The sequence below is a fragment of the Montipora foliosa genome, chromosome 13, assembly GCF_036669935.1.
Source record: "Montipora foliosa isolate CH-2021 chromosome 13, ASM3666993v2, whole genome shotgun sequence".
In the NCBI taxonomy this organism is placed as follows: Eukaryota; Metazoa; Cnidaria; class Anthozoa; order Scleractinia; family Acroporidae; genus Montipora; species Montipora foliosa.
The window spans coordinates 29,439,001-29,449,272 of record NC_090881.1 but is presented as its reverse complement, the minus strand read 5'-3'; the positions used below and the strand labels follow the sequence as shown (position 1 = coordinate 29,449,272).

Sequence of the window (10,272 nt, the reverse complement as noted above, 5' to 3'; positions counted from 1 at the left end):
TCTTCCCTGGGAAAACTTTGAAATTTGGGTTTCTTAATTAGAATGTATTTCCTGCATCCAGAGAGAGTAAATGAATACTCCAAATTTCTGAAATTCATTTGAAGACAAGACATATTTTTGGTTTCAAAAGACATTATAATAGTGTGGCATAGCCCCCTTTAGGACTCCTTTGCATTCTGTACAGCTGTGTGCAATGTATTTTATCCATCATGACCGGAAAGACCTTTTGCTGATGTCAGGCTTCAAATGTACTTAATAGCAAATCAGGCAGCTTACACCTACAACAAGTGGCAAAAATAATGGAGACACTTCACCTTCTTGGGACATTATTAATTTACCTATTATCTCTCACACCCCCTCCCCCCCTTATCATTGTTGCTAGCAAGACAAAAAAATGGTTGCAAACATTGAAAGGGGGAGAGGGGAAGGGAAGTGCGAAAGGTCTAAATTCTAGATAAGGTGGGTATTGGAAGCTAGAAAAGGTGTTTTTTTTTAAATGAAAGTGTCTCAACAATTTTGCAACTTGCTGTTACAGTAGCACTGGACCGTTGCCTCAAAAATGTGTGTGCTTGATCCTCAAACAATGCCTTTGACATGGACAGGAAAATAGAAATCACTGGTGAAAATACCCAGAATTCTGGCATACCGCTTTTCATGAGCAAAACATTCCCAATCCAAGGCTCGTGTTCAGTTCAAATATTTCTCGTGTTATTCGTAAAATTTGGGGTAATTTCCAAGAAAAGTAGGCAGTGAGTTAATGTGCAATAGCTGGCGGATTTTGTCGGCCACTGGCTCTTACTGAAAACCCTGTACAATCTGAAAATGGCAATTCAAACCAACTAGTTTTTATTAACTTACTTCCAGTAGTCCTTCTGTATTGCTCTGTGGAAAAGGATTTTAAAGTCAGCCAGGAACAGTAGCATGGCCTTGGGATGTAAATTTTATTGACCGCTGAGTTTCTTCTGTTGTCACAGGTCATTAAAGGTATAATTTTAAGTGTCCACACATATTTTAATTTACAGTATATGAAATGAACTGTGTTATGCTCTATGCAAAAAATGAAGCAATGAGATGAATGTGTTACTTTTTCCATCATGTTAATTCGTTGTCATTTCCCTGTAGATTTGAACAGTTTACTCAAGGCATGGTTCATTTGGCTGTTAGATATCATTCTGACAAAATTCTCTGTTTAAGTTATGATGGCTCTTTATAATGCAGCTTTTTGATAATTATTTTTAAGAACATCCAAGCTTGTCTGAGGGAATGTATTTACCTTGCTGTCATAAAATGGCTGAAAGTACTGTGAGTGGACAGCATTTACCTATAAAATCAAGAAACAAAGTGTAGACTCCAATTTCCTTTAGAGCGGTTTTCAAATGAGTGTCGTAAAACCAAAACCAAAGTAATTACTTTGGCCAGTCAAAAAGGACAGAGACAATCCAGTAAACCAATCAAAACTCGAAGTAATTACAAGTAGCCGACACAAAGCGCGGGAAAATGTGCACATGCCAGCCATGATTGGTTTTGGTTTCACTTCTGATTGGTTGAAAAAGTGACGAAGTGAAGAACTTTGAACCAATCACTGAGTGAAGTAATGCAAGACAAGACAAAAGACAAGACAAGACAAGCGGTCGGCCAAGGTCAAGGACCGAGGTCGAAGGCAACCAGAAGGCTCCTTTTTCATGGCATTCTACTGTAACTTGCGGCGTCTACCACAACTCACAGCAGCGGTGGGCACCACTCCTATCCCGTTGCATACACAACACAACTTGTCCCCAGTACTCAGGTACTCATTTTACCCACCACGAATGGATGGAAAGTTGAGTGAACTTTGGAGCATACGGCAATGGTTATCTCTAGAAGGTCACCCATCCAGTAGATAACCCAGCCCAACGGGGCTTAACATTGGACACCATTTGGAGAACAATGCCGACCCATTGAGCCAACCGAACACTCCATAATGAAGTAATGCAAAACCAAAGTAATTCGCGAACCAAAGTAATTTGTGAATTACTTTCGACACTCAATTGAAAACTGCTCTAAGTACAATAACACTATTACATTTACTTTGCTTATTCTCTTATTACTGGCATTTCTGAGTGCCCAGCACCTCGACAAATGTTTCCACTTCATTTATTCTCCAAAATCGTCCCATATACATCATGTTTTTTTAGAACTTTTTGATTGAGATTTCACTATTTAAATGGCTCTAAATTAAAAGACAGGAAAAGTGGTCTTACTTTGATCAACAATCTTGGAGCAATGAATTGGAATTGGTTTGATACAGGGTTGACATCAATTTAATTTGCATCGCTGTTTTCAAATAACTATCTCAATGCAAAGCAGTCCGTGGCGTCATGCAACCTGGTATTGAGCCCATTCCTCTTCATTGCACGGTTATTGATCAAAGTATGACCACTTTTTCTGTCCTTTAAAGCAAATAAAAAAGTGAATTTTCAATCAAAGGAGAATAAATAAAGTGGAAAAGTATGTTGAGGTGATAGGCATGTTAAAGCCTTTACTTAAATCAAAGAATACACAAATGGAATAGCTTTGAACATGATTCAACAACTGCTTTTTGAGTGTCATCAATTAGACAAAGACTTGCATGATTTGTACTATCCTTAGTTTTTATACCATTATAAATTGATGCATTTAAATAATATTATAATGTTAGTGTATGAATAAAAGGTTGTTGTAATTGATTATTCCTGACAGATTGTTGATGTGATCAAGCATTAATTGCCAAAACTGTCGAATTTTTTTGGTCCAGATTTTATCCCTTACCATTGAATAGGAGACATTGGACTCTTGGCAGAGCACTGGCAGAATCCCTTGGTCCTGGAAAGGAACAAAATTAGTGTTCTCAGAAAAATAGATGCTGATTGGTTGTCCCTTTCCTATCTAAAAAGGATGTACTAGTGTATCTACCCTCTGGTATATGGCTACAACAAAACAAATTGAATAAAAATGCTTCCAAGGACATAATGGAATCATTGCACCTACCAAAGTAATGTTTGTCTCTAAAAAGTCTGTAAGTATAAATGAAAGCAACAGTTACTCTTACTAAAGTTAAAAAACGTTCTGTGGTTAAAAAAGATTAAAAACATAAGCTTTTGGCTATATCAGTCTACGTGTATAGCCATTAACGAATGGCAAATTTAGCACGCAAACGAAAAAATATATACGATAAGGGGTGCAAAAATTTTTTGCCAAAAAAAAAAGAATACAAAAAGAAGTGTGAAAAAAGCTAAGAGATAAAAATGTACAGTAAATGAGGTCTAATAACAATAAAATAGAGTATTGCCTAGACAACGGTATTTTAGTTATTTTCCGTGTCGACAGTTTTAGCTGTGTGCCAAGATTCTAGAGTGTTTTTCAAATGCGGTAATTGCCTTTGTCAATAACACAAGCATTATCGAAGTCAATGGAACGATTGTTTTGCCACGCATGTGTTTGCAACATTTGAGTCCTTTGTATAGTTCTTCAAGTTTCAATGACGTTCCTTTTTTCGGGTTTCAAAGCATCTTCCGGTTTCTTCTATTTAATTCCAAGGACAGTCTTTGCAAGGGATTTTATAAACAACGTCACATTGGAGATCTGAAGGTTGTCTGTACTTTGGAAATGGGAATTCTTGTTGGAGGGTTTTGAAGGGTTTGTTGACCACACAGATTTCATTGTTACGGAGTAATCTCGTCAGAGGTTTGGTTAGGCCACTGATATAAGGGAGGCAAGCATAACCCTGGTATGTATCCAATGGTTTGACCCATTTGAAAAACATAGAAACCAGTTCTTCTGGTGGAGGAACTGTAGGTGGGGGTGCATGGCTTCTTATTGAGAATGTTGGAAATAACAGCTGATGGGTAGCCGTTAGCTTTTAACGCGGCCCTGACGTGGTTCCAGGTTTTTCCTTCATGGCTGTTGGGGAGGTTGGATGCCCAGAACAGAAGGGTCAAGGCCGTACTGACTAAAGTTTGTAACAAAGTATAAACAATCTATTGCCAGATGCCAAGAAACCCTGTGTAATTGACTCAGTCAAAAGCCAGGTCATCCTGGGCAAGCAAGTGTTGTTACATGTACCTGTGTTTGGTTGTTGTACCCAGTGCCTCTGGGAAGCCGTATTGTTGTAATCAAGTTGTTGTTGCCATTAATTTAAATTGCTTAAGTTCACTGTTCACAGGTTGTCTCATCCTCATTACTGGTGCAGGCTTATAGTCATGCATTACCAATGGCAATTAAGGCTAACACAATATTTTAATACCAATACCAGGTGGTTCACAGTATCAGTGTACTCACATATTTATGTATTTACTTGTGCATGTGTAGGTTAGCTGATGGTGCCTTAATTTAAATGTAAGAATCTGCATGAACGATGAATTGCACTCACCTAAAGGTTTTTGTCTGTTGGCAAAGAACTTTCGATGTACAAAATCCACACAACACAAAAGCAGGTAAAATGCTGTCATTAAATCTCCCACTTGATGTGACTGCCAACCTAGCACATACATTTGTACAAAATATGTTATTATTACATTATTATCTTCCAGAGTGTCAAAAATGAAACTACATTCTTAAGTACATGTAGCCATTGACACTGGAGCAAAAGACAGTGTTAATAAAATAATTGGGAAAAATGCACTTATTGGGTTTAATGAGGTTAAACGAAGTTTAACCAAGTAAACAACTAGGAGCGACTGCAACCAATTGTTCAGTGGTTTTTAGTATACTTGTGCATGCGTGGAATTCCTCGCGCTTTGGGCTGTAGCGCTTACTTATCAGTGTGGCGGGAAGTAGGAGCATTGTGTGTGGAGCGTTTAGCGGTTTTTGTTCCCTCCCTCCCCACCCTCTGATTTCCACTGTGTATCAGTGTGACGGGTGCCTGTTTTTTCTCGGGGGTGTGGAGGCTCATGGCTGGGTTGTCAGGTTTTGCCAGCCATCGGTGCAGTCTCCATCTTGGAGCTGACTGCCAATAGTGGAAGCTCCAGGATGTTTCGGGCACCCAACCTCCAAAGAGCGACGATGTTGGTTATTGGAAATGAAACAGAGGGCAAAGCACAAGGGAAAAACCTGGATGAGTTATTAGGGCTGATGGGGAAACAATATTATACTGGCGGCAATCAGCTCCAAACATACATGTACGATGGGCTTCGTGACTGGAAAGAAAAAAGATTACCTTTGCAAACAATAAACAAAAGCCAGCAAGTCTTGAAGAAAGAGTCCTTTGCTTTCTCACTGTAAGAACAAAGTTGGCAATCCACAACAAACATTGTAAAAATAACAAACAAAATTATATATATGAAATGAATCATATATTGAACTGTGGATATGAAATCAAGTAAAGCTATGATCCTTGCAGTTATGAACATTTTTTAGCGTATGTTTAGAGAAGCCCGAAAAATTCAGGGCGATCCTTTAACCAACTGAGCTATGAAGCCACTGACGATGGAATTGGTCATTTGTGGGTTCAAATGTTCATGTGATGAATTAACAAACGAAATGATATATGAAATGAATCATAATTATATTGAAGTCCTGAATTTTTCAGGCAATTGCTAAAAATTGGGTTCATAACTGCGAGGATCATAGGTTTACTTGATTTCATATCCGCAGTTCAATATACGATTCACTTCATATATCATTTTGTTTGTTGATTCATTCATCACAGGAACATTTGAACCCACAAATGACCGGTTCAGTTGGTTAGAGCGCTGCACCGGTATCACAAGGTCACAGGTTCAAACCCTGTTGAAGTCCTTAATTTTTCAGGCTTCTTTACGCAATTGCTAAAAATTACGTTGAGGACAGCAAGGATCATGGCTTTACTGGATTGTAAAAATAACTGGAATTTTATTTCAAGAGATCACATGATCAAGTGCTGGGGTGGGTGGGTTGTTCACCTTTTGGCTTTTCTCAAAAAAAAGATCAAATCAATTTTAGCTACTAGTAAGATAAAATTTAATGATAATTTCTTAGTAGGTTTGGAGCTTGCGCTTTAATTAAAGATGATCGAGCTGGGAAATGATCAGTACTGAAGAGGGAAGAAGGTATCCATGGCAACCTTGCAAGTGGGCACCATGACGAGGACCAACATACTGAGACAATCAATAAGGAAGAAAAGACTTAAAATCTGGAACAAAATTGCTGAGATGTAGTCCAGTAACCAAGTACATGTAAATGCAACCAAGAGGAGAAACTGGCTGCAAAACTTCCCAGGGTGGGGAGCAACTGTACTCAGACAAGCATTGTCATTTTAATCTTATCTGGACCTAAATTAATTAATAACTCAACCAAAACATGGTCCCAAGAACTGTGTTGTGGGTTGTCCCTACTCAAATCTTCTACTGCATTTCTCACAAACTCTGCATGCCTGCCCCAGTTGGGATTGTTAGAAATTGATTATGTTTATTTGCATCAATTATTGTTTAATTTACCTTGACAAGCCCAGTTGTAAGGAGCAGGTAATTTAAAGGTACATATGTTTTTTGTATTTAAAATAATAACACATTGGGATGCAGGAGACCATTGCTCTTACCAACTGAGTTCCTCAATGATAGTTGCTAATAAAGGTGTCGGCAATGTCATGTTGTCATGACATGTCTACAGTTGAAGTATTGACATTTCATCTTGATTCTTTATACAAAAGAGTTATCATGGACATGTTTACCTTTCACAACAAAATGCTTGATCTTTAAGTACAAATGGCATAACTCTGAAAAGTGAAAATAAAATTATTCAGTCTTGAGACCTTACATGTATTTCCACTTTTCCAAGCATGTTCTTTCAGTACAACAATATATTATTAAATCAAATACATGTAAGCAGTATAAAGTTTTTTTTTGCATTTTATCAGCTGATGCTGTGACTGTATATAAGTGGAAAACATCTGGGTAAAAGTTAAGAATCCGATCCCACCAACGCGTCGGTCGACACACCACCAACACACTACCTACACATCGGCCGACACACTACCGACGCATTGGCCGACACACTACCGACGCATTGGCCGACACACTACCGACACGTTGGTCAAAACACTGGCAAATAGCCACCATTTTTAAATTGAAACACTAGTACCTAGGTCTTCTCGATGTTTTGGAAAGGGTCGGTTACCAAAACGGGGAGTTATTTGCAAGTCGACTGACATGCTTATTTTTCGTTCATTATAAAGGATTAGGAAGTTTAAACTCTTTATTGATCATTGACTTTTGATCTGAGTAGATGACAGTTCCAGGTTGGATATGTGTAGTGATGAGACGATGAACAAGGGTCTCTCTAGTTCGGTCGGGAACGCAGCGGAAGAGCAGCACCTTCTGCGATCCTCGCTCCACTACGCCAAATACCCACGGACCTTTCGATACTCTCCCTCTCTTATACTTTCTCTTGGCACCAAACTTCCGACTCGTCTGCGAATTGTAAACGAAGTGACATACCAGAGCACCCTGGAGAGGCTGGGAGACCCGAAACTTTCCATTAAAAGGATCGAGCAGGAGTGCCGAGGCAGCTGGGCGATCTGTTGCCGTTTGTGAAACGACTTTGTATCGCGAAAAGGCTGTTGCCGATGGCGTTGGACGATGCCCTCTATTCCTAGAGGGCTTTTTCAAGTAAAAAAAAAACGGCTCCTTTACGAGCCACCAAGTTTGCAAAAGTCTATGTCCAATTCAATTGCATTATGTTGTTCCCTTGTGCTCAAATATGTTCTTGCCGCATAATGATACTTCACAGTCCCGCTTCCTTGCCACAGAATGATACTTCAAAGTCACGCATGTCCACATTTTTTTCGCACCCTCTTAGAATTAAGCCCTGTAAATATAAATGCTGATAAAGACGAAGTCTGGGGAATAGTCTTGGGTAAAGCGTTTGCCAGAGTGAAAACTAGGTTCTGATAACAACTTGTCGTAATGGGAACTGGGTTCTAATATCGCGAAATACTAGATGGCGGTCAAAAGTAAATTTCTTATTTTCATATCCAAGTGAAAGTTTTCCGTCGAAGACATTTCCGTTCAGTTTGAAAAAGGTACATTTAGGTTTTCAACAGTTCAATAAGGCCCAAATGAGTCACTGACACGCCACCAACGCACCACTGACGCATCTTATACGTTATAAGATTAAACAGCGGCCAATGCGTCGGCCGACAGTCAGCCGACGTGTTGATGGAATCGGATTCTTAACTTTTACCAACATCTGTATGTCGTTACAGAGGGCAGAAGATGAAGTCAAGGTGATCAAAGTAGGCAAAGTAATACTGAATGACCATGAAAAGACTGTTGGTGCAGTTTTGATGCAGTTAAATAAACTTTTACACAGTTGACAACAGGAGTGCTTAGGTAATAGTTGTGGTCAATGGCCATGAATGGCTCTTAGACTGGAACAATCTGCATCATGATTTCCAGCTTGTGTGTACTGTAGGGCACAACTGCAACAGAATTGCCGTAGGGTAGTAGGAAACCTTAGCATGTTTGTGAAGCATTTTTGGGGGTTGTTTCCTCTTCCATTCCCTCCATTCTCATTTCCCCTTTTTTATTGGTGTGATAGGTGCCTGTCCCTGTGCTGCAATGGGGGCTCATGACTGGGATTTCCCAGCCAAGTAAGCAGTCTCCATCAAGTAGCTGGCCATCCTTAGTGGAATCTCCTGGTTTTCTCAGGCATCCAGCTTCCACTTTATCAGGGGCAACCAATCACAGTGCTTGTTTTGTTGTCCTATATCTCCATACCTTGTAAACTTGTAAAATAAGGCAGAGGATATACAAAATGTTCTTTTTAATTCAGTGAGGCTCTCAATCACAGTGTTCTTAACATCACAAACGTCAATAAACTCTTTCATCTTTTGGAAAAATTCCACCATCCTGAAAGACAGGATGCACAGAAGTTATAATAAACATAAAAGTGCAACAGCAATTTGATCAGTAAGTAATTATATTAAATTTTCAACCACAGATATTTCGTTTCTGATTGGTTCACAGACACTCTCAATCTCCATTATCAGCTCATATACCACATGGAAACAGACTGGCTTTTAAAATTGCCAAGGGCCCAAGCATTCAGAATTTGAAGAAAATGTAATAAAACAATAATATTAATAGTAATCATTATTCCATTCATGCTTGTTGGTTATGAGTCAGAATGGTGATTATATAAGCCAACTCAGCACTATGTGCCTTGACACTTCCAGCTATTTACCATGCCATATCCAACAAACTTATGGAATAATTACCTCATTCTTGTAACCTTTAACAGGTCATGTACTGCGGGCTGAGCCCTTCCATTTTCACCAACTTGGATAGCAGCATTCCTTTAGGGAAAGGAAACCAAAAAATAACATCAAAAATTAAATTACAAAATTACCAGTACGATAAAAGTAGAATCCTACCATAAAAATCTTGCCTGGAGCAAGCGAAATATATCCGTGGGCAAGTAAACAACCCTAAGACTTGCCCAATCAGCCAATCAGAATTTTTGTTCAACTTATATTTTGTGAAACGATTTGACTGGCAACGAAGAAAGTGACTAGTAATATGACATAGTCACCGCAAACATGATAAAAAGAAATAACTATATGTTACATCTCTTTGCTTTCATTTATTTTTCTGTTAAAAGATCTGGTACAAACCTTAAAACAGATTGGAAGGATGAACATCTTTGAAAAGAATGTTTGTTTCAATGGAACCCGTTTTCGCATGGCCAAATGCGCTACGATACTTTGGTATCGAACAAGCGCACAAGGACAAAATGGCATTTAATTCAAAACCAGCCTAATTTCAAAGAGATATTCAAGGAATCTCCCTTGATCTCTTACAGAAAAGGAAAAGCGCTTAATTAAAGATATGCTTGTCAAAGCAAAACTGTGAAGGCTACTAGCACACGACGGACACACAGCAGGAGTCGCTTTGGTCTGTCAAACCCATTTTACACACATTACACAAGCCCCCTTTGAGTTTTAATTGGTAACAGGTCTTTAGAAGGTGGGCAACCGAAAACAATCATGGGCAACCAAAAAAACAAAATTGGTTGCCCACAGGGCAAATTAGTAAAAAAGTAAGTGCCGAACACTGATTAGCTAGCCAATAGAAAGGACAAAACAAAACTGTGGGTTTTAATCAAAATCTTTCTCATACTGTAATGTAGCTAAGGCTGTAATGTAGACAAGAGTAGCTCAGTAGCCCAGTGCACGGCTTTCTGAGCTGGTGGTTACCACTTCGATTCCTGTTTCATTTGTTCGACGTATGTTTCTACTTTCCTCTGATCCTTGTACATGTAGCGGTAGCTTTGAATACT

At 39.0% G+C, this 10,272-nt stretch overlaps 1 protein-coding gene across 7 annotated transcripts in view; it reads right to left on the bottom strand.

Annotated features, from left to right (window-relative positions):
• Positions 1-16: 16 nt before the first annotated feature.
• LOC137983518 (retinoblastoma-like protein 2) overlaps positions 17-10,272 on the bottom strand; it is a 23,345-nt gene continuing 13,089 nt past the window's right edge. For 6 of the 7 annotated variants that reach the window (XM_068830675.1, XM_068830677.1, XM_068830676.1 and 3 more), the window contains exons 4-11: positions 9,212-9,289; positions 8,712-8,843; positions 6,665-6,709; positions 5,174-5,232; positions 4,388-4,495; positions 3,007-3,032; positions 2,788-2,841; positions 903-1,321 (exon numbers count right to left, since the gene is read on the bottom strand). In XM_068830675.1, the coding sequence (XP_068686776.1) occupies positions 1,208-1,321; positions 2,788-2,841; positions 3,007-3,032; positions 4,388-4,495; positions 5,174-5,232; positions 6,665-6,709; positions 8,712-8,843; positions 9,212-9,289 (616 nt within the window). In that variant the 3' untranslated portion in view covers positions 903-1,207. Of the gene's footprint in view, positions 883-902; positions 1,322-2,787; positions 2,842-3,006; positions 3,033-4,387; positions 4,496-5,173; positions 5,233-6,664; positions 6,710-8,711; positions 8,844-9,211; positions 9,290-10,272 lie in introns of those variants that run through there. The other variant, XM_068830673.1, reaches the window with a different exon arrangement.